The sequence below is a fragment of the Seriola lalandi genome, unplaced genomic scaffold (genome assembly GCF_002814215.2).
Source record: "Seriola lalandi dorsalis isolate HSWRI2012SDOR001 ecotype SW California unplaced genomic scaffold, Sedor1 jcf7180002054334, whole genome shotgun sequence".
NCBI lineage: Eukaryota > Metazoa > Chordata > Actinopteri > Carangiformes > Carangidae > Seriola > Seriola lalandi.
The window spans coordinates 898,375-922,856 of NW_019524887.1; the positions used below are offsets into that span (position 1 = coordinate 898,375).

The 24,482-nt window shown below is 42.5% G+C and overlaps 2 protein-coding genes across 2 annotated transcripts in view; both read left to right on the forward strand.

Annotated features, from left to right (window-relative positions):
* Positions 1-304: 304 nt before the first annotated feature.
* LOC111655869 (uncharacterized) lies at positions 305-1,717 on the forward strand. The gene has a single exon (XM_023407406.2). The coding sequence runs from the start codon at positions 600-602 to the stop codon at positions 1,497-1,499; it is 900 nt and encodes a 299-aa protein (XP_023263174.1). The 5' UTR covers positions 305-599; the 3' UTR covers positions 1,500-1,717.
* A 4,929-nt stretch (positions 1,718-6,646) lies between these two features.
* LOC111655882 (protein tyrosine phosphatase receptor type M) overlaps positions 6,647-24,482 on the forward strand; it is a 149,163-nt gene continuing 131,327 nt past the window's right edge. Inside the window, exon 1 of the mRNA XM_087174279.1 lies at positions 6,647-6,982. Within this exon, the coding sequence (XP_087030405.1) occupies positions 6,910-6,982 (73 nt within the window). The 5' untranslated portion in view covers positions 6,647-6,909. The remainder of the gene's footprint in view (positions 6,983-24,482) is intronic.

Genomic DNA, 24,482 nt, shown 5'->3' on the forward strand with positions numbered 1-24,482 from the left:
GATTATGGTCAGCCAGAGATAGTATGTTAAATATCTGAATCATGTAAAATGAAAAATATACTACAAAAGAAAGAGGGTGCCAGTAACAGAGTAAACATGGTTTGGTTCCAAGCTTGAACGTGTTTGTGAACACCAGTGTATTTCTGTGTGTTTGGCTATGAGATCATAGCAGTGACCTCAACTGATTGAGCTCACACAGCATCCTATCCCCAGTCCTCCCCTCTGGAGTGGGTGGGGACCATAGTGCTATCTGTGGACTTGCAAAGTGACAGGACCAGCTGGGGAATGAAATCCAGTAAGACAGGCAGTTGGTCTGGGAGACCAACTGCTGCTCAGTTACAGCAGCTTCCAACTCCACTCGGAAAAACCAAGCCAGGATTCAGTGTAACTGCTGCCAAACATCAGAAGTTCTACAACAGCCAGACACCACAGTGCCACTGGAGCTGATCATGTGCTGTGTGGCATGTTCAAGAACCCTGGAGATCAATCAGCAGCCATTATCTTTAGCAGTCCTCTCAATGCTCCAAGTGCTGGTGATACAGCTAATCGCATGCTGACATCCTGTTATAGGCGATAGAAACAACATTACTGCGAGGACGATGGGTGGGAAGCAATCTCGCAGTTTTTCCAACAAGGAGTTGAATGAGGTGAATGTGAGTCAAAGGAGGAGGAGTGCTTTGAGAGACGATCAGCCCAGCCTGTCCTCGGCTGCTGAGAGGATCCGCAGACACACCATGGTGCACTTTGGTTACAGCACCCTGAGTTTAGCCATGCGGGGGCTTGATGAAACCCCAGCTGAGCTGTGGGAGCTCCGAGAGCTTCAGAAGCTAAACTTGTCCATGAACTGCCTGTGCTCTCTGCCCCCTGCCCTGGGTACTCTGGACAATCTCGTGATCCTCAACCTGTGGGGCAACAACCTGTCCAGCCTCCCACCCGAGATTGGCCTCCTGAAGAAGCTGCGTGTGCTCTTTGCTTGTCGCAACCGCCTGAGCGAGGTCCCTGAGGAGCTGGGCTCCTGCACCTGTCTGGAGGTGCTCAGTCTGGCCAACAACCAGATCACAGGCCTCCCAGGCAGCTTGGCAGCCATGCACAGTCTTACCAAACTCAACCTTAGCCACAACCGCATTGTTCACATCCCCACCTGTGTCTACAGCATGAAAGGTCTGGTCTTCCTCCACCTGGCCTGCAACCGTCTGGAGACAATTGCAGACCAGATCCAGGACTTGGTTAACCTGAAGATCCTCATCGTGGAGGGAAACAGTATCCACACACTTCCCAAGACACTGTGTTTCCTTGAGTCTTTAGAACTCCTCAATGTCGACTTCAATGACCTGCAAAATGTACCGGTGGAAATGTATCTACTGAACAGGCTCGGCAGGTTGGCCTGCCACCCGCTGGATAAAGGACTTCATATTATCCACAACCCCCTCCTCAAGCCTATTCAGGAGGTGCTGCAAGGAGGACTCAGCGCCCTCTATAACTACCTCAAACCCACGTGAGGGACTACCACTGTGTCTGTGTGTGTCTAAAAGAGTGTGTCGTAATGGGATGTTGGCACAAATCTAAACCCCGGCACGTGGTAGTCATGCTCTGAGTCCTCTGTTACCACAAACTGACTGACAGAGATATCATGATGCAAAACAGGATATCTTAGATAGATTTTCCATTTTTTATGTAACATAAACGTTTGGATATAAATAAAAGATTAGTAACTGTTGTGTCATGTCAAAACATTTGTTAATCCACAGTAGAGGGGTTAGGACAGGTCACTCTGATCACACAAATTCACAGGTCTACATTTGTTGGCTGATTACTAATCAGTTGATCTTGTTTGGCTCTGTGACAGTGAGGAAGCACAGGGGTAAGTTCAGCTACGGATCAAAACTGTGTTTGTTGCATTCAGGACATCGGGATCAGGTGGGTAAGGTCAGTGGAAAGAACGGTGGAGGGGGGCTTAAGATTTGCAAAAACACTAAACAAAACACAACAGGGACTTAGGCTCTGATTAAACCTTGTTCCACTCCAACAGATCAGAGCAGAGGCTGCAGGGTGGCAACTCCTCTGAGGTCGTTGGGTGTTGTAACACCAACTATTTGAAAACAGTTATGGAAAAACAAACTTATGATATGCTATGTGTGTGTGGAAATAACTTGAAGCGAACTTCTGTTTAACTGAAGCTGAGAAAGCTTTCAAGTAGACCTTTGAGTTTGGATTATTTTGTTACCTATATGTAGTTGTTGCCAATTCAGACCTGCAAAAGAAGATGAACAATTCAATAAATTTCCCATTGCCCCAAAAAGTTTAAAACTGTAGCTGTGTAGTGGTTGAAGTGAAATGTAACCAGCTGTAAAGGTGGTATAATGTGCAACAAGGTTTTATGAGTAAATAAAACTTAAAAAAAAAAAAAAGAAAAAGATTCTGCTTCATGCAAATCATGCACTGATCCTCTACTACATATTCAACTGGTTTAAGAAGGAAAATGCAGTAACACAAAATATGAAAAGTGACCTTTCCAGGAATCAAAATGAGATAATCAAACATTTATCCTTTTAAAATGATACAGAACAGGGTTTATTCTGAAGGATTAGTGATCACTGTTTTCCAAAATAAGAGTTTCTTGGTATCATTAAGATGGTTGTAATCCAGTGACTTTATCTTGGACTGCAACAGTAGAATAACTTTGTGACGTGATGAGTACTTGTGTGTATGACTGGGTAAATATATGTGTATGTTATCACCAGGTTGTCTCTAGCTTTGGTCGACTTTTGTGCTTGAATATCAATGAGGTTTACATGTGTCTCACCACCTACATTTTTAACCAGTCACAGTGAAGATTGAATGTGCTATGGAAAAGACAGAAAAGGGACCTCTGTTGGTACATACCTGTTACTACATTAGTCAGAGTGAATGCTGAAGTGTCCTCTAACACTCTCTCTCGCTCTCATACACACACACACACACACACACACACACACACACACACACACAACCCACGCATTCATGAACCCCTCCTGAATAAGTCTTTGTCCCAGATAGTGATCATGGGACATGTTGTCAAATAAAGCACCTATAAAGATATTGCTTCAGTGTGAGCCAGATGACCTGAATTCAGGTATTAGTGTTCTGTGGTGATGTTACTATTCTAGTGATAACACAATATACAATGACTTTGACTGCTTGTATCACTTGTTTAAGATGACATAAACACCCCCTCTATATGTAGAAACAGACATTTTCCTTAGGTATCTAACGTAACTAATAGATTAAAACTTATTTGTGATTGAAAAAACAAACCAAAATGATGTTTGGGGTCTCTTGTGCACAGTTGAGTAAACACACTTTAACCACTATGACAATTAATTAAAGTGATCCTTTGCTGTGTGGCATTCAGCCTCTTTGCTGCCAACAGTGCTCACTCACTGGTGGTCGGCTGTACACCCTTGACTGCAGTTACCGGGCTTTGTACGATTTTCTGATCTTATTTAATTGCTGTGTGCTCTGATAACTTTGCTTTGTAAAGAGACGCCGTGCAAGATAGAGCCAGTGGGTGAACACAGACATGGCACCCGTGTTCTTCATTCAAAGGTATTATTCATTTGTAAGCCAAAGCTTAGAAAACAGTTTAGAATCACTAGCGATGAGTGACTTCCCATAATGAAGGACAGCTAATCGATCACGTATTGAGCTTGTGACAATCAAGGCGCAGGATAATCACAATGGAATTAAATTACAAAATCACTGTTGTCGGGCAGCCACACGAGGAGAGACTTAATAAGTCTTCCTTTTGTACTGCAGTTTAAGTTGTGTGATTTATTCAGTCAGACTCCTCACGTAAGGTGAGGTTATTGGCATTTATTGACAAACAGCATTATGCTGCCACTTATGTCAATTGCCACAGAGGGTTATTTATCTCATCGTTCTTAAGTTTAACTGATTTAAACCATCCCTGCAGGGAGAAATATGAAGGAGAATAGATTTGCTGAGGGTTCGTCCCCTGCTGGTGGCAGCTCTACACGATGAAATGTCAATATCACCCATTCAGTGGCTCAGGGTGTTGTTCAGAAATCAGCAACAGTGAGTCACTGAAACGCATGGGCCACTGTCACTACCTTTGAGGCCTAAATATGGACTCTTTTGATGCTGGTCTGATCCTTTCTATCCAATCAGTGGAATGTCAAAGCTTTGAGAGTGTGATGGAAAGTAAGCTCGTGAAATGTTACTGGCTTAAAAGAAAAAAAAAAGTGTCAGGCCAACATAAGGTGTTTTCAATAATGTAAATGGTACATGGGCTCACCACAGAGATTCCTCACCAGCAGCTGTCAGGAGTTCCTTTTAGATATATAACTAATTTGACAAACTAAAAATTATGATTTGATTTTAAGGAAGCTCTATCACCTGAACACTATATTTTGTGATTGAGAGTGCATGAAAAGAGGTTAATGTGTTAGAAAAGAAGTCAAAATAAATACATCAGATAGATCAAATTAACAAATAAAAGGTTGATGTAGATGGATAAAATGATGGATATAGGGCTGGAATAGTTAGCTAAATGGAAAAGGGTTGAAATGGAAAGCTAAAAGTGATAAATGGTTGGAACCACTGGTATTATTATGATTTATTTATTGAACATGACTGAGGACTGTGTTTATGGAGATCCTAACCCTCAATCACACACTAACTCTCTCTCTCTCTGCAGACAATGATGTTATCCATTCACCCCTCCATCCAATCGGAGTCAGTAACATTCTCTCCAATTCCCGTGACAGCTTTGCTCAGGCTGGTATTCATGCATTCCTGGCAACACAACTGCTGAAGCCTAGACAATACCTAAAGACCACAAAGAGACGTGAGGCGTTTCTGTGAAATGCTTCAGCCATTGTTTGCCGTACTTGTGTAGTAAAGCAACCACTGGAGCTGTATACCCTTGATATATAACAGGAGGTCATTTTGAAACTAAATGTGGAGCCATGTCAATCTGGCTGCATTTTAATTAGCCATGAAAACTGCTGGTACAAGTGAAATGGCCACGTGTGTTTATGCATGCAAAAACAATAAGGGACTGACATTGGTTGACTTTGTCAGCTTCTCCATCTCTGTGTTAGATATTGCTGTGAGAATACCCCTGGTGATGTTTGCACTTGCCGTCTCAGATAAGACTAATTTTGAATAAATATTTGCATATATTTAAGTAAAGCATCATTATTGATTCATCGAAGCTGAAAAAAACAACAACAAATCATAACAAAAACTGTGATGATGCGGTCCTGTTTTGCCAGGTCACCTGATGAGGTCTTCTTGAATTTCAACCTTAGTTTTATGAAGTTCATCAATGAAGGTGTCAAGTTGAGCATGAAAAAGGCTCATACAGCTCATCCATTGGTGGGAAAAAAATGAATTTACCAATTTTGATCAATGAGATCACTTCATTATATTATAGGGACACATACTCTGCTGATTTCACCCATATTTCTATGTGAAGGTTTTCATATTTTGGTAAATTTGCAAGATTTACATCAACCAGCAGCTGGTTAGCTTAGCTTAGCTTAGCATAAAGACTGGAAACTCGGGGAAATGGTTAACCTGGCTCTGTCCAAAGTGAATAAGAGTTCTCATCACATTACATGATCTTCATCAGAGGTTTAATTTTATTTGAGTTTTTTTTTCCTCAAATGCGTGGTTTTCTGAAAATACTACATTTATATAAGTGATGGGATGATCACCAGTTGGAGGTAACTCTTTTATAAAACTACCTGATAAAAACAAGGGCACACCAGAGGTTGCTGTTCCTGTCTTCCAGTTGTATCATAAATACGATGACAGCTGTGTGAACACTGTTTCTTAACCCTAAATGACCCTTAGCTCAAAATATTGCTCCATGATAAACAAGCTTTTGAATTGAAGACATGCTTCAGGAGTCTGCTACAGATAATGGTAATGTTTCTTCTGTCGTAGAACATGGCTAAATACAGTGAATGCTCCATATTGGACTGGTGCTTTTTTATGCTGCACTACCCTCCCATATCTAAAACAAGTCTGTTTGATTTTATGTTTGGGACTTGTATAATAGCTTGCTCAGTTTGAGAGCAAAAACAATTCATATTTGCTCATATCTCATATAAAACATTATCCTAAATATTTTCTTATTTGTTGTACTAACATTATTTTATGGTCATTTTTTCAGTATCTTGTCACCTTTAAATGTTCAAACTGAGTTTTTGGCAAAGGAAAGGGTTAAAGTTCAATACCTTAATACAACATAGACTACTTAATGGTCTTTTATGGTCCCAAACAATGAGGAAGTAAAAATGTAGATTTTAATATAATTGAATGATTGAATGATAATTTTTGTTAATATTAGAAATTAGCTTATGATAATCACAAGTCAGTGATTGAGTAATGAATTGCCACCTTAATTTAATGATGACTGACAGGTTTGACAGCCCACAGATTTCTACTATTCATTAGGCTATACCTCAACTAATTTCAGCCTCCACAGCTGGTCCAAATAAACGCCAATAGAGTCACAGTCAGAGGCAGGAGGAGGGGACACCTCCGCCTGTCCTCTCACTCACAGGCGGGGCTCACACGTGCCCTCTACCGGCCAGACAGCGCGCACGCAGCCGCTGCTCTCCTGGAGCTGCCGGACCACTCAATCCAGGCGCAATTCAGGAATCAGGACTCACTCACACATTCCTCCTCCAAGTGTGGAGCAAGCCGGCAAGGAGCAGCCGTGTCGGCGACAGTGTCCTCACACCCCCGGACAGCACGGACAAGGGACGGAGGGCAGGGCGAAGACTTTAGATATAACACTCCCTAAAAGTATAGGTAGGATTCAAGTTGCAATAAAGAAAAGAAGAGTTGCCAGTTAACCCCGCGGCTGGGGGTTAACGCTACGACGGCGCTGTCGACATGGATAAAGTTGTCAATTGCTTGTTTGCTGCGATAACCCTGCTGTTGTCCGCCCGAGGGGAAGTTTTTAAAGGTAAGAAGGATTACCTGGAGATGTTTGTACGGACAGAAAAATATGTGCAGTCTTTTTTTTTTTCAGTTTTTATGCCACAGTCGGGGAACGAAGTGGAGGGTGAATGCACTTCAACTCAGTTTGGCCACTATTTAGTCTGATAGTTTAGTCGCAATTTTACATCTTTAACTAATGTTTATGGAGTAAAATTGGAGCATACGTGGCACCGTGAAAGCACCGCGAGTTATGTGAGGGCGGGATTTTGCAGACAAAGTTAAAAACATGATTTTTGCTCACATTTGATTTACAATTAACTGAATGTCTCAGTTTACGGTCACAACCGTGGCATTCATCAGTCGTAGGTAGCTCACCTTTGGCCGTGCCGCGCGCAGCGAGCAGGTGCGCTACGAGGCTCCAGAGCAGCTCCGCTCCGCTGCCTCCATTGGCACAATTTATATGACCGCAAGTTAAAGGAGTTCAGTGTTGGTGTCTAACTTTATCTTGATAAGTTGCTGTCTAATGTGATTAACCTCAAGAGCTCCATGCGCCGAGTTGCACCGCGCGCGGCTGGTTGTATACGGCGATGTGATAAGCCAAACAAGACCTACTGCCATTACTCCACCGTGAACTCTGTGCGAACTTCATCTCTAAAGGTCCTAGTTACCGTGTAGAAAACAAAGCTGCAGCCGCCTCAGAGTCCAGCTCCCAGCCGCACGAGCCCAGTGTGAATTATATGTGGCGCGCAGAGCTCTTCCCATCCAAAGTTTTAGTTTTATTGCTGTTTCAGCTGAAACGCAAAAACAATTCAACTTTTGTACAGAATACTAGATTCCTTATGTCATGCACCTAAGCTGTAGTTGATATTGAGCATTTGTATCTTTTAATTATTTTTATTTTTGCCTCTCTCTATTTTTTCTCTAGTCCCTTGTTCTTAAAGAATGGATAGCTCATAAATGACACTTTCTTTAGAACTGCTCTGTCCCTGCTAGAAAGCTGTTTCTAATGGAGTGAATTGTTAAAAAGTCAATCAGTCTCTTGGTTGTTTTAAATATTTAAATAGAACTGGTTCCCTGGTACATGCTCTGGCTTCAGCTGAGAATATATTAGGAAGTATTTTTTTTTTTTTTTTACCTTAAATTTGATGGATTTGTTGTTTCACCCTGTGACAGGTTGTTGATGCAGACTTTCCCATGTAGATACAAACACCGCACTCTCACTCAAATTAAAGCTTTTCATATAGCCTACATGAGCAACTTCATTTTGTGCTAAGTCTATTCAAAGCTTTGTGGAGAGAAAAAGTTCAAGGATTAGTGCCAGATAGTGATTTGACTTATTAGAATAACTCACATAATAGTGCAGACTTTCACCTTCAGTGGTAATGGCTGTAGATTGCCCAAGGGGACTTAACATTTGGAGTCTAATTTAGTCCCTGAAGGGGTAATTTCTGCTGTCTCGACCATGGCATTATATGTGGGGAAAAAAAGGCACATTAGCCTATATTCATACCAATCAATGGAGAGACAATGAGTGTCCGGTCTGAAGGTGATCCATACTGCCAATACAATTAGAGCTGCAATTGAAAAAAAAAACTCATAAAAATATGAAATAGACTGGCTCCATGTACTTTGACTCTGGGGAAGTGGTGTGTGATTTGAAGTTGTATTTGGGATGTGTGGTCTCAGCTCCGGTCTGGATGCTGTGGGATTCAACAGACAGCTGATGCATTTTTCACAGAGCCTGTAGGGGGCAGCATGGTACACATATAATATGATGCCCAGATGATGAAGTTAAGCTGCTCAGAGTGGAGGACCAGGAGTCAGACTCATGGATCAGAATTCGGATGCACTGTGGAAACTATCAGTCGTTGCTGTGACAAAAATCACAGATCACAACTCTTGAGGCAACAAAATAACTTTGCTGCTAGAAAAAAAAAAAAAAAAAAAATTACCTTTGTGTTTTTTTTATGTGCCCCTACTTTCTCCAATCTGGTCCTGTCCCTGTCAGGGATGTTTTTACAGCTGGGATCTGACTTATTCAGAGACACATACAGAAGATGCATTTAAACATTTTGTGATGAATAAATAATGTTTATCAGGTAGTCTGAATGCCATGGGTCAATTTTTTGTGACTGAGAGCACTCATACCCTGAAGCCCAAAGTATTCCCAGTCCATTTTTGTGTGAAGTTTATCAGTCTTGCCCGCTGGCAGCCTCAGGACTGGGAAATTTATTGGAGTGGGCCGCACTGCAGGGCTCCCAGTGGTGCCGAAACTGTCGATAAATGTGCTCCTAATTGCATGAGTGTGTGTGTAAATATGTAAACCAGGAAGAAATCAATTGGATGTGTTTTACTCTCTCAGGCTAGGTGACGGATTAGCCACACACGGATGGAGAGGTAGCGGCTAAATATGAGCCTGTGCATGCGGCCCCAGACATTTGTTATGGAGAGTATGTGCTAACAGCTCATGTGATAATTAGATCACTGAGGTAACCAGAGCACCAGTCCACTTCAGCGCGCAGTATCAGCACCTTGTGACTGTGCAGCCACAATTCGATCACAGAGAGCAGTCCTTTGGAAGTCTTTTAATTTACTCATTTAAAAACAAAAAAACAAAACTGACTCTATAATCAGGATCACACTGTATCAGTTTCACCTTCCCCTTCCTCTGTGAACTTGTTAATGCAGCTGTATATCTGCTCCCAGTGGCATGGTGCCCCCCCCCCCTCAAAATCTCTTTTTGCATTCACAATGCCCACTTGGATGCTTTAGGTTCAGAGAAAAAAGTGAAAAAAAGAAAGAAATCAACACTATAAATCACTTGTTGTGTATGGCCAGTGCTTCTGTTTTCTACATTATGAGGACAGCTTTTTTTTTTTTTTTTATGCAGGGCCTGGCCTTTGATATCTATACTCTGTCTTTTGACCGAGCACATTAAATTCCAGGGAGCTGTGCGCTTTGTTATGTTTACCACCTTTTCCAGCAGCCATAAAACCTGCCTTGTTTTCTGATAGGGGTGAGCCGTGTGTTGAGAATAATGCCCATGCTCGGAGTGTCGAGCTGCAGTTTGTCATTGCAGAGTGACTGCTGCTGATAGCGTCCTGGTTGACCGATCCTGATTGCCATCCAAGCTGTGACTAAGGAGTAAAACAACACATTGGCTGCTTGGGAAGATAAAGAGCACTTCATTTGACGTCTGGCAATAATTTAGATAGTTTTTCACTATGAAATGTTTCTTTTTTTTTTTTTCTCCTTTTGTTTTCTCCCAGCTGACTCACATTTAATAGAGACTTTTCCGAAAGGTGTCCTGATGGGTGGCAGTTGCTTTTGTGTGAGCCAGTGGAGAATGAAATTAAATATGCATGTGATTTTTTTTTTTTTTTTTTTTTTTTTCTTACGCGATGACTTCAACCAATGTTGTAGGAAAAAAAAAAAAGCTCCATGGTGATTGATGATAGTACAAAGCAGAAAGTGAGGTGTCTACATTCTTCTGTAACTTTGCTTTTTAGACACTTTTATTATGATGATAATGAAGGCGGTGGAAACACAAGGATTTACTGAAGCTGTTCAAACACTGTGGGTACATGTGTGACTTCCTCGAAAAGGGTCTGCTGAGTTTGTCAGCAAAGCTGTCGTAAGACCAATCATGGCTGGTAGATTTTGGGAGGGGGGGTGGGGGGGTGGGAGGTGTCACTTTAGAAAATTAACATTAAGAACCTGCAAACATGAAGTGCTGCTGTGTAGACTTAGACCATTCGTTTGAAGGGACTAGTCTGACAGCAGGTCTAATGAATTTCCACATGTCTTGGTGCAAGACTTCAGTACTCTTATTTTACATAGTATCTGGAGCGTGTAATTTCAGTATCTGTGAATCTTAGTTTCCCATCCAATAACAAACAACAGTGCAGTTCTTAAAGGAAAATTACACCCTTAACACTTCTGCAAAACAGCCGACAGTGATATTCCCCGCGTAGGTCCTTTTCTTCTTTGCACAGATCAATGATCAAACACAGACAACACGATATCGCATCAAGCTATTTCTAAGGCTGTCCACATTTCAAAATAAAACCTGCTATCCGAGGCATTAGCGTCAAAGGTCGAAATGTAACGTCGATGTCTCCGAATTAAAGATCATCATCATGTTTCTAGGTTTAAAAGTCGTACCAGGAAGATGCCATCTTGTAAGAGAAGGTTATTTAACAGTTTGCTACCCCCATTAGACTTATTATAACAGGATAACAAAACACGTTGCATTCTGAGTAAAGGTCGCACAGCTTGACACATTATTCAGCTGTGTTTCCATGGGAAAAGTCAGCATCTGCTCTCTGGAAGTTGCCACAAGGGCTTCGAGTGATGAAGGAGAAGATGAAGGGAAGTTGAGGCAAAATTAACACACCAAAAAAAAAACAAAACAAAGATGTCATCACAAAATAACTCCTTAACACAGCAGATTCAGTGAGGCAGAGCAGTGCAATCCAAAGTGGACGTTTCCATTTATTTAAGTAGAAAGTGACACGACTAGCGCAGAGATCGGTATCATGGATTTCATGGTCACTTGTTGTTCCATTGTTTCTCCGACTTGTTGATGTGTTTTCGTCACGTTGGAAATGATATTTAACTGCTGCGTCAACAAACTAAGAATTAATAAAAGTGGTATTATAGGTAGGCTGAAGACAGTGACAGAAAGCGCAGTCTGTATTTGCACTATGACACATTTTTTATTTAGTTGGCTCCATACTCCCGCACCTTAGATCTAAAATCAAACAGTGAGTACGAGGTTAAAGTCTTGACTCTCACCTTTTTAATTTGCGTGTTTTTAAATCCACTTAAGATGAAGAGTGTAGCAGCTTTAGCTTTTTTAATACACAGACGCCAGTTTTAGAGCGCAGAAAGTAACATGAACTTAAAGTCATCACACTTAATCCCCCAAATAATGCAAAGGCCAAATACTGAATAATTTTTAGCATGAAGCAAGTTCATTACGGAATTTCATGACATGAGGGAATAATGTCAATTTGGAGAGTTGTCTATGTACAGTAGAGTACCAGATGTAATGGATCTGTTTCTGCCTTGATGAAGACCCTGCAAAGCCAGAACTGTTAGGCTGACTGACTAAATAAAGACTTCTAATGTAACTTTTCTCGCTCAGCCTAAGGGTGCCTGAAGAACTGAGTCTCATTTTTCTGTAATTATATTTAATATTTAGTGTAAAATCCTTTCCAAGCAAAGACCTCTAGACATCAGCAGACACTTGGTATCTTCCCTGTACTGCAGCTATCTTCACTTCCTGCTTGTTTTGGTTGGTTTTTTTTTTTTGCCTTCAGTTTCACATGATAATTTGAACCGAGTCAGATGACTGACCTGACCGCTCAAGAACATTCCACTGTTTGACCATAAAAAGCCCTTTGGTTGTTTTGACTGTGTGTTTAGGATCCTTCTGCATCTCAAATCCTAAATCTCAAATGAAAAGCTTTAAGCTCACGTTAAAGTTGAAAAACACTTAAACATGAAGCGATGACCATGAAGTCAAAGTGCCGGAGAGTCAACACAACGAAGAACATGTGACTGTCCAAGTATGGACCGCACTGTAAGTATGGAAATTGGTTAAGTGTTGGCCTATCACGAGCACTTTCCAGCAAAAGAAAGTGAGTAAAATCTTGGAACGCAAAGTCTACCAATATGGTTCATCATCTTCATATCCCTGGAGTGCCACTCCACATTCAATCATTAGCTGTTGATTTGCAAGTGATTTTATTTACATTCTTGAGAGGTAGTAATAGTTTGAAGTTCACTCTCGAGGCGGCTGATGTGGCTATGTTATCTGGGAGCTCTGCAGTGGAATGATAATTGGCCTTGAGATGTGACTGTGTGAAGGATGCTGGACAAACAGAGATGCTCTAATTATACACAGCTCCTTCTTCAAATGAAGAGGATAAAAGCTAATGAATCGCACACAGGCCAGCACAGGGGCTGCCTAATGAAGAGAGAGTGAGAGACAGAGAGGGAGGGTGTTTGTGAGAGAGAGAGAGAGAGAGAGAGAGAGTGTTTGTGTGTGTTAGGCATGCTCGAACAATTCTGTGATCTCATCACCATGTCTAAAAAAAAAAAAAGAAAAATATCCTCGGTAGAAAAACAACTTACTATGCAGCGGATCATGTTTACAGAAGTCTGCATTCGTTGTAGGTGGCTCAGAGAGTCCAGGCACACAGGAACATTTCACTAATTAATGCTCCAAGGGTCTCAATTGTTATTAATGGCGAGGAGAAGGAGGAGGGGAAGCAGGGAGGAGTGGGAGAAGCAGTTTAAATCAGGACATTACAGTGTGTCTACTCAATTGATTGTTAGGCCTCCTCTCTGAATACCAGGGTGGATGTCAGCTCACTTGTACTCACATTTTTCTTTTTTATTTAAATTGTTCACTCCTGCTATCTTGAGAATTAAATCTGTATCAGTGGCCGACGACTGGCCGCCACACATTAATTGTTTCACGCTCAGATTGAATTGACCCCGACCCCGGCACATTCCTCCTCAGAACCTGCTGTTCAATCAGCTGGTTTCTGTTCAGCATTGTCGCCTATAACCCACGGATTATTATGTGAATTGAAATTGATTCTGATAGAGCACACTTTGATATTTGGTTCATGTGAGCATGTGGCCTTGACCTGAAGTTTTTGCGGCTTAATTTCAAATCTGTCACATAAAACCCCGCTGCTGACCGCTTTGATGCCGGAGTCGCGCAGTTGACAAGACTTAAAGTTTTGTCTGTAATTTCGTGAATAACTCAAGTTGCCTCTTTCATGGGACAAGTGCACTTGCTAACTCAGAGGAGACTCTGTTTCATGCCAAGAGGCTGTCAGTATAGGCTGCTGCTCCTCGCACAGCTCGTGTAGGTGGTGGAACTGCAGGGGAGGGGATGGATGGGTGGGTGCGTGGGTGGGTTGGTGGGGGGGGCGCTGCTAGTGCTGTTTCACCTTGTCTCCTGTTATTTATTAAGCTTCTGTCAAGGCTCAGGCAGTAGGCAGGTGTACATCCCTCCTCCCCCTCCTCACCTCTCCCAATCCGGGCCTTATGAGTATAACCAGGGGCAAAATTCTCCATTACTGTCAGTCTGAATCTGTTGCCGTCACATTAGCGCACGTCATCCAGTCATTAATGCATTAGGCCTTGTTTGAGTGCCAGTTATTTGAATTGGCTTTTACACTGTCTATTTGCCCTTGTGCTAAAAGCTGCCTTGGCTGAACCTGTTGACCATTTAACTGTTCAATAATGAAGCGATCCCTGAGGATGAATTAGGCCTCAGTGGTGCTGTTGAATAATGGTTATTAGGACGTGGAAAAAACAAAAGGAAGCATCATATACATTTTTTACCGCCTTTTAACGGGGACGTTCAGCAAATTTGAACTTTTATTTACCAACTGTGCCGTATGTTTTTCATGCAGCTGTATTCCTGTAGCATATGATCTCCCCACTAACAGTCCAGTACACTATTATCCACCCTTATCCTCCACTTCTTCCTCCCAAAGCAGAATGTACCTGATTATACTCCTATCGGTCACACTCTGGCGCCTATTTGGAGGCTGTTATCTGTTTGTGGTGGAGACTCCTCGGGGAAGCATACAGCCGATAAGAGACTGTTGTTCTGTAAACAGCCCTCTGACCTCCTCAGGCTGGGCTTGGCTCCTTTTCAAATGGGCCTCCTTTGTATTGGCCCCTAAGCTCAAACCACCGTGTGACTGATTCCCCAGGGGGAGGTTTAATGGCATTACTGTACGCTCCGCACCGCGCAGGGTGGTCACTCCGGAGCTGTCAGAGCCGGAGGGGGGGGGTTGTCCATGCCTTCAGAAGCGGAGGGAGGCGGTGAGAATAAGGCGGTGGAAACGATGCTGGAGAAAAGATGTACTGTTGTCTCTTGCGCAACATTCGTAAAATGAGGATGATAATGTGAATGACCCCTTTATGCCCTTAAACTCGCAGTAGCTTGTGGGAATGGAATTATCAGATGGTACAGAAGTGTTTTCCTTTACTGTCAATCACAATTTCAGTTTTTAACCAAGTGGCAAACCTCTTATCACAACGTAAATTATATTCTCACTTGTGCTTCTCCCTGTGACAGTCTGTTAACTCACTGAAATCTGACACGAGCCACGTGTGCAGTAATAGCTCTTCTGGGGACAACTTGGCTAACTGCTGGACCGTCCACTATCAGGGACAATCAGTCAGCACCACTGATGTCTGCTCGGTTCCTAACACATTCCTTGTTTAATTTGCCAACATGCCTGAGCAAACAATGCATTGAGAATCAGTAGCCATGGGCTGTAATGCAGCAAACCGTTGTACCAAATCACTTCGGTGTTAAACACTGCTTCATCGCAACAGCTATTGAGACACACAGCTGCAGGGCCCGTGTTAAAGACAGAGCAAACACAAAACAATAACTGGAAAGATGATGCTTGGCTTGAAGCTTTGACGCCCACCCTGTAATCAGAGTTTGCCTCGCTAAAGAAATTACAGGGCACAGGAGTCATTAGAAGTGTGGGTGCAGCTCTGCATTGCAAACGGAAACAAAGTTGAAAACACATGTTTTTGGAATAATGCACATCTGAATAAACAAACCGGTGAAAACCTGACAAGTTGATTGCAATGATAGTACACTGCCTGCCAGGAAGATAGATTCACTTGGATGTGAGACTTCGTGGTATTGGGGCGTATAAGGAGTAATTAATGTGGAAAGCCTCGAGCACCAGTTGGTTTAACACCAACGTTATCATCAGTCCCACCGCCTCAGCTTCGCATATCATGACAAATAGCACCCGACTTGAACAAGGTAGAATAGAATTAACTTGACATGATTGTTATATTATTTAGACTTTGTTGGATTTTCAGTTTGAAAGCAGTTTGTCCGGTTGTCTTTCTGCACACTAGCCTGGAGAGCTGCAACTGAAATGCCCTGAACACAATGGTAATAATTTTTCTGTAGTGTGAATATCATTACCCACTGCTGAAGCTAAGGTTTGCAAACACATCTTTTCCCTGTCCTACTAAGTCTTTGAGCAAGTCCCAAGGCTAACCAAGGATTTCCCCATTGCCATTCCCAGATCTCTAAATGGGGCATTATTCATAATAGGATCCCAGCTGAAGGTAGGCTGTAGAAACTCTTATAAAAAAAAAAAGGGGGCAGGGACAAGAAAAAATCCTGAGCTGCTGGATTCACACCATTTTCTATTGCTTGTCATGGTGTTGGCTGCTGTACTCCTTAACATTTACACAATTTGTTGCCTTTATTTAATGAAGACAGCCTGCTAGCTGTTAGTAGAGTGCTACAAGGATTACATATTTTTGTAGGCCAACCTGGAAGTTAGCATCACCCTGGTTCCCTTGACAAAAAGCCAATGGCAGCACGCTATTAGCTTGTGGCTAGCTAAAATACATTTAAAAAACAGAAAAAAGGCAATACAAACAAGAGAGCTGTTGACTACTTAATCTAAATATTTCTTTACTTCTTCTTAATTGTCTATTGCTTGTCTTGGTGTTGGCCAGTGTATTTATAATTTTTGGAATTAGCCATCTCTTCCTAATTTGTTCATTTACCTGCCACAGATAGCAAGTCATCGTTTCAACAGTAACTATCCAACTGCACAAAACAGGGGCGTTACCGCTGTTCAGCATATAATCCCTCCTTTGACACATTGTATGCTTGATGACTAGGTTTTTCTAGAGTCGCTGAGAGTGAGTTCATGTCAGATTAAAACACATCAAAGAAGCTATTTGTAATTTTTGCTATTGCAACATAGCCAGCGTTAGCATGCTAACCAGCCCGCCCCGGCCCGTCTCGTCACTTTCCGATAGCGACTCACTTTAGTCTCAAATCTGCCCTGAAGGCATAGTGCTGCTCGGAGGGCGTATTCCTCTTGTATTATAAAGACAACAATGGCTGAAGCGCTCGCTGAAGGGACAATCACCACCTGCTCCCAGCAAGAAACCACGTTTGGTGGCAGAGAAAACTGACAAATAGCCCCATTAAAACAAGTTGACCGATCAAAAAAATCGATACGTCTCTCATTTCCCATTTATTTTGTCATTATCGTACAAGTAATTTAACAAATTGCTTGTGGTCCTTTTGATAGCTGGCTCTGTTTTCTGAGCATGTATTTCAGTCCATTCTGCATCACATTCGTTGAAGCCAAAATGAACCCGAAGGTGAATCATTTCAGTGCCAGAACTTATATCCAACCTACTCATGTCCTTGTCAGCCTTATGACTACATTAAATCATTTATTACTTCTATAATTCCATGTCTACAGTCAGAAATTGTAGAAAAATTTAATATTTTATATTAGCCGTGTAACATACCCACTTTACCTAACTTGAGACTGACACTGGATGGATGTTGTTGCATACACTGCGGTGTAACCGAAGGGGAAACTTTACTGAACATATGAACATGAGAAAAACTAAGTGTGTGAATTTTCCATATACCACTCGGTCCTCCCTTGGACAGGCCGATGCGGCTCATCTCTGGAGCAGCTCCACAGCCACATTTAGTCGCTGGGAAGATGCAGCAGCATCAAACAGTGCAGATCAGGATTGCAGTGGCCTGGTGAGGCAGAGGCATGCTGCCTGGGTTCAGAGGATGAATAATTCACTCCCATGAGCCCAGACTTCTTGCCATAAGACTAATATTCAACAGCACCTGTGTGTCTGAAACCCCCCCCCCCAACCCACAGGTTCCTTTCCCTGGGGAAAACCTCACCCCTGCATCACCCCAGCTGTGCTTTCTCCAAACTGTCAGAATAGCATAGCTGTGGCTGAAACGCTGTGATGGGAGGACAGAAATGTACAGAGGAAATGTAGTTCAGTCCACAGTAGGCTGCTGTGTGACTGGACTCAGAAATACGGAGAAAAGTTTGGACATAATTAGGGCTGGGTTACGAAGCTCTATATTTTTTGGGTACCCTCTATAATGTAGCACTGAATATTGGAAATAACAAAAGCTGGCATTAAATGTCTGCTTATTCTTTGACCATATAGCCCCTGATTTAACCATTTTCTGAGAACACAGCACAAGATTCATTTAGTAACTGAATTCTCATCATCAGATGCAGTTTTTCCCAGTTGTGATGGAATTATAAATGTTTAAATTTAAAAAAATTTTCTCAGCACTTGAGTGATTTCTCATCTATATTGGTTAACATGTAAGATGACTGCTGTTTCCAAGGTTGAATATGAATTAACCCTCAACATTTCCAATTTTAGTTATTATTTATTATTTGGTTAAAACTCTTATTCAGACGCTTGTGTACGGCATTTTTATTATCACCAAAATGCGGGCAGCCTCTTGGCGCTGGTATTGGCGCTGATCAGCTCCAGGTTGATCTTGGCTTTTGCAGTCAGGTGTCATAGTTTTATCATGTCATTATTTTATGCTTGATAATGGCAAAACTGACATGATTTTCATTGGAGATCAACACACTGAATTTTCTTCCCCTCTTCCAATCATTCTGCATTTCATCATTCAGCCTTCATTTCTATAATTATCCCAACAAAAGACGCAGAAGCGCTGACAGATCGACTGCGTCCAAGCATGCATGTTTGTAGGCGTTTGTGCACATAAACATGTGGACAGTGTTTATAGTGTGTGAATCTCTCACACTTTCCACAAGTATGCACTTGGATGTGTGTTGTTGCCAGGATTGGTATCTTGTGTCTATGTGTCACGTGTGTGCGTACGTGCACCATGTTTTCCTCCTCATCGCTGTGTGTCAGGTAGCAGACCCATCGCAGGCTTATTATCAGGGATGTGACAGAAGGCGGCAGGCAGCAGCGCCGATGCCTTAATGAAACCTGGGCCCTGGCTAATTGGTGACACCGTGGCGCGAGGGAATGAAAGAGGCAGTAACCAGACTGGCAGGACGAAAGGAGAGGACAGCGGGTCCAGCCCTCACACCAGTGAATTAAGCCCGTCATGTTCATTTGTAGTACACGCAGTAGGAGGGAACACCTACACTCTTCTCATCAAAATCCTCAACTCCCCGCTGTTGACCCAAGATAGCTCCCGTAACCACCATTTTCTACTCAGCAGAGCTTTCCTTTACAATCTTCTCCTTTTCATTATGCGCCGTCAAGTCATTCTCTTTTGCTCTCACTTTCAAAGAGTCCGGATTGACCAGGATGAACCTTTGTCCCTTTTCTTCATGGTGGTCGGGTTTTATCATGGATTGGCATGTGTTTAAGTAAAGTAATCACATGGAGTTGTGCTTGTAACAAAAGCCAGTTGGATTTAAAGTGAGGCTACTTTTGAAAGAAAAAGTTCAAATCATAATCAGTGCACCCGTAAGCCATATTGACAATACAGCAGTAAAACAAGGGTCTTGGTATCACCAGTAGCTTACTGTGGCTAATATTAGCTAATGTTAGCAAACTTATATTGCTCTATAACATACAGTGCTGATTCAGTCCAATGACTTAATGACTCGTCTGTATTTGTGCTACAGTACATTTCAACTGTTACCATTAGCATTAACTTAAGTATTACCTATTAATTCCCACTTCCACTAGCAAGTTGCATATGATTGCATTAAAAACGAAGTCCAGATAATATAAAGAGCATATTCTCTCTACAGTCTATATCCATGCAGAAAGTGTCCGTTCTACCTGCTGGGGGTTGTTTTGTCTATGTTCACCTCTGATATTTCTGCTGCCTCCTCAATACAGTGGACATGGAAGGAATTTATTATTGGTGCTCACATGATTTAAAAAAATTCAACAGCAAAGTGTCTTTCTAGAAACAGTTTGCTGATTAATCCACTGACCTCGCTGTGAAACGGCGATACGAAACCTGTTGAAATGGTGTAACCTGAACCGTGCAGACATTTCACACACATATCTCAAAAGCTGGGCAAATGAAACTAACGTTACCTGTACAGTTAGATACCACCAGTTGTAAGTGAGTAAATATGTTTCTTTTGTAATTCGGTTAAACACCCCTCTAAGCTTGGACTGAATGGATGTGCCTGAGGCTGCCGGTAGTTCTTCCTGCCTCGCGCTGTCTGACCACTCCGCCTCATAGGAAGCCAGTTTAGCTCCCTTATGTCCACCAGAGCTCGAGGCTTCCTTCCAGCGTGTCAGAGCTGACCTTTCTCTGTTGGTAGGAGGAGTAGCATACAGCCGGCCTCTATCTGTCACGCTCCCAGCTGTGTTTATGCCTCAGAAAGGACCACAGGGGCCTACTCTCATGTTATGTTGGAGTAATAGCAAATGAGGTACAGTATGAGTCGTGTTGCTCTGCTGCTCTCATACTGATGGCTGCTATTTGCCCCATTTATTTCTATCACCAATCATTATCCGCTATTGAAATTTAGAATTATATGGGCCATCTTAAACGTTCATTACGAAGACCGACTTACTCTAACATATAGCCAGCATTTCATTAAGTTAAAGAGCTGTATAAAGAAGTGATTCGCATTGCAGCTTAGGAAAGATTAATCCTGGGACTAAAAGGTGTTCAAATCCCTGTCTGTCCTCCATCTTCACCGCTTCACATCTGAGGCTAAGCTCGCTTGTCCCAGAAGATCGGGATGAAAGATCCGGGTGGTTTGACCATGTTGTTTTAGACCCTGCATGTAATGACCTGATCAAACAATCCTCTGTGCTCATGGGCTGACAAACATCACAACAAATCAGATTTCCTTCTACTTCACTTCTCTCCTTCTGACTCAAGTGACAGATCTAGCCCAAGTCTGTGATCTGTCTGTCCTCGACTACACGGGGAGATCAAACAAGGCAAAAAAACATTTACATAAAAGATTATGTATGAGTCGTAATTAGTGCCTGCCTCAGCAGTGACAACAGAAAAATATGTGATTTGGGCTGGGAGATGAAACGAAGGTGGGATGAGATTCATAATAACCAGGTCTGAGCTTTAGTGTCACATTTTTAATTGAAGAAATCCCCAGAGATTGTCCAGCTTTTCCAGGGGCACCTGACTCACAAAAAAAAGAGAGATTAGGATTAGTTTTATTAATTTTTGTTAATGCATTCATGCACATTCATTTCATCCAAGATAATTACGTTTTGATGGCAGGCCTCCTAATTTCATATGCCCATGTGTACTGCTGCAGTGTGTATCTCTTAAACACATTCCGCTGAACTCCATCCTATAAAATTAGGTTATTTCATCCTCCAGATCCTATTCAAAATTACATGTAGTTGTCATATTACATCAGGGTACTACATTGCGGTTTAGAATGAGTGATGCAAGATCATCGCTGTAGGCAAAAGATGGATTTTTGCTACTCTCTACTACAGTGGGTAACTGTATTTATTGCATGTGGAGAATTTTCCTGAGGATGTGTCAATTGGCAAAGCTGTAAGAGAAATCTTTTTAATGTGTCTGTTCTACAGCCCGTCATTAGAGGCAATTTCCATGCCACAAAGAGGGTCAGCAGACGGGGTCACATTGTTTTGTGTGCTCATTGGACTATTATCTGGAATTGCGGAAGAAGACAATTTTTGAAATTTCATTCTAATCGTTATAAGTAGCCCGGTGAGATGGAAGTTCATCTTGTACAGTTGTAAAAGGGTACGATTTTCAGAAGTTAAATAGGATGCCCTCGGATGTGTGCACCTTATCTCGCACTAATACACTCGCACACGCACACGCTGTGGAGCAGTGACAGTGGCGGGGCATAGAGGCTTATCCTCCGGTGGGAGGAGCTGACATTTACTCTGAAAATTCACCTTTGGTTTTTTTGCCTCTGGATTTACGATATCCCTCTTATCTAGATTCCATCACAATTTTTCATTACTGTTGTACTCTAGCAGTGTGTGACTTTGTGTCACGGCTTGTAAGGTTTGCCCACAGAGAGTGAAAAAATTAGTTGTCTGAACAGTTTGGTCTTGCATCGCTGATGTTTCTTAAAATGCAATCATCTTGAAGATATGCATTGACATTTTAGACGCGTGCATTAGGCCTGCATCATGGCCTCTTGCCATGACGTTGGACTGGAGACCCGACAGTCCGCTGGCTGCAGTGGTGGTACATTCAAACCCTGCGTTTTAATTAATGTTTCGCCTGAGTTGCTCCAATTCTGTCAATCCCTAATTCCAGGAGGGATATTATCCTTTGCCCGTTAATAAGTTTTTAAACATCGTTTCAATTTACTTGGGAATATGTAGAGATTTGCTTAACATGTTTAATATATCTACAGTATTGCTCTCATAGGAGAAAGTCAACAACAGCTGTCTAGCAGGCTTGATTTTTCCATGAACATTTTCTTAGCTGTCAAATCTCGTCCACTGTGTGTGTGTGTGTGTGTGTGTGTGTGTGTGTGTGTGTGTGTGTGTGTGTGTGTGTGTGTGTGTTCTGACAATACTGAAAAGCACTGTCCTTGGATAGAAGTGGTCCCTGAATCTGAGGATATGGTTACAACTTGCTTTAGAGTCTGACAGCACATGGGATGCAAAGCAGAGCTGAACCTGACCTAGCCCTGGGTTGTCTAATTTCTTGAAATGAATGTCATGTAAAACAGCTTCCAGTTTGGGTCCAGAGACAGGCTGAATTCCACCCCAGCTGGCATGTATGATGATAATACTCCTTAATATCTGGCAGCACACAGTTTGATACTCGGTATAACGAGGAACACGCTTGAAATACAGATAATTCCCCCAAACGTGCACGCTCTATCAGACAGATCACATTTTATTGTTGCTCAGTGGTGAGATCAGGGCTGACCAAGTGATTTTTGGTGCCAACAAAACAATGACACATTGACCAGAGATCTTTTAAACGATACCAGGCAAGGACAAACAGGCAGCAATTATCCTGTATTATTTGTACTTACTGCTTTACTCGGAGTGCGAATTGAGCAGTCATCAAGTTTGCTAACCCAATCAGCTTGCTGATATAGCTAAAGATACTTTCACTGAGCCATAGGTGAATTATAGACCATTTAGCATCAAATTGATGATATCAAGTCAACTGAAATTGATTTACGTGCCGCAAAATCACAATTTTCTGACAACCTCAACCATTAGACCTGATAAGTGTAAGGAAAATCTCAGTTAAAAATAATACGATCAAAAGATGTTTAAGTCAAGGTTCTGTTGGAGTATGAAGATTCAGTCTTGATTTTGGACACATTAGATTGAGAAGAAATTCTCACTTCATATTTCACCTTTGAGCTTTTTCCAAAGCTTTCCAGGCTGCCTTTGCTTGAGAAGTGAAAGATTTTCTAGATGCCAAGGCTCAGTATGGTTTCGAAAGACTGTGAGGATATTTTAGTGGGAAATAGACAAATCCGTGCTTATTAGGAAGCTTCTTGTCCAGCCTGTGATGTGGATATGGCAGAGGAAACCAGCTGTAGCCCACCCTGCGTGCTTTCCTCGCATGTTGTTTCCGTAGCCTGAGGACATGACGCGGGCCTCCGGAGGCGAGGTATCTTCCGAGCAGAGACCTATCTGCAGAGACGGGGAGCACTTGGAAAGACGGATACCTCAGCCAGGCGCCTGCTGCCATTTAACAGTCTCACCCTACTCTGAACTGACAGTTCTGTTTTACCATCTCTCGTCCGACTCATCGCCCCCGCTATGCTGCTGTCGCCATAAACTTGTGTACAGGAAAAACACAGGGCTCTAGATGTGATGGCGGGGAAGGGAAAGCTTATTCCTGAGCACAAACAGAACCTGTAGCCTCACAGTATATGTGTCTTTGAATTGTCCTTCTGCAGTCGGCCAGACTTGGGATACTGAGGGGGGGAGTGTGATGCAGCCTCGCTCCCAAGGGAGACTGGTGAGCCTGATGAGCTCCCCGCAGCCAGGCCAGGTGCTCCTTTTCGGAGTCACGGGGGCAGCGCAAAGATCCTGCGGTACCACGGGAGGGAGGATTGACATGATAACATATCCAACCAACTCCCTGCGCCACCCGGCAGCACGACCACACAGCTTAATCCTCTCTCTGCGAGGGCAGAGCCGAAACACTCGTTCCCCTCCTCGCTCAATCCTCTGTCAAAACAAGGGGGTTTTGTCAGCCATGAGGGGTGTTGCATCCTTCTCAGTCCCTGCCAACGGAAGCGCTATTACTGCCTGCCAATGCCCCGGGAAAAAAAAAGAATACCCAATATGCATATTATTCTAATACCAGCCGTCAGTGCCTGGAATTACTCGGCATGATAGCATAATGAATGCGGTGCCTTGTAGGTTTCTACATAAAGCTGTTTTGCCACTCGGATGAATAATTCATACTAGCCCAGAGGCAATGGATCATCCAGGCAAGAACTAAGAAAATTAACTACCAATTAGTGTTTATTTATGGGGATAGTGTGTTTTACTCTTAATCTTAATGCCAAAAAATATATATGCAAAGTAAAGTTTTGGTGACCCCTCTGACCTTGGGAATGCAAATGAGGAGAAGGGAGGGGAGGGAAGAGAGGGGCTTGACTGGACTGTTGGATGAATCAGATGACCCCCATGTCTCTGCTGCCCCCCCCGCTCCTCTTTCAGTTGTGTTATTGGACTCCCTGACTCCTGTC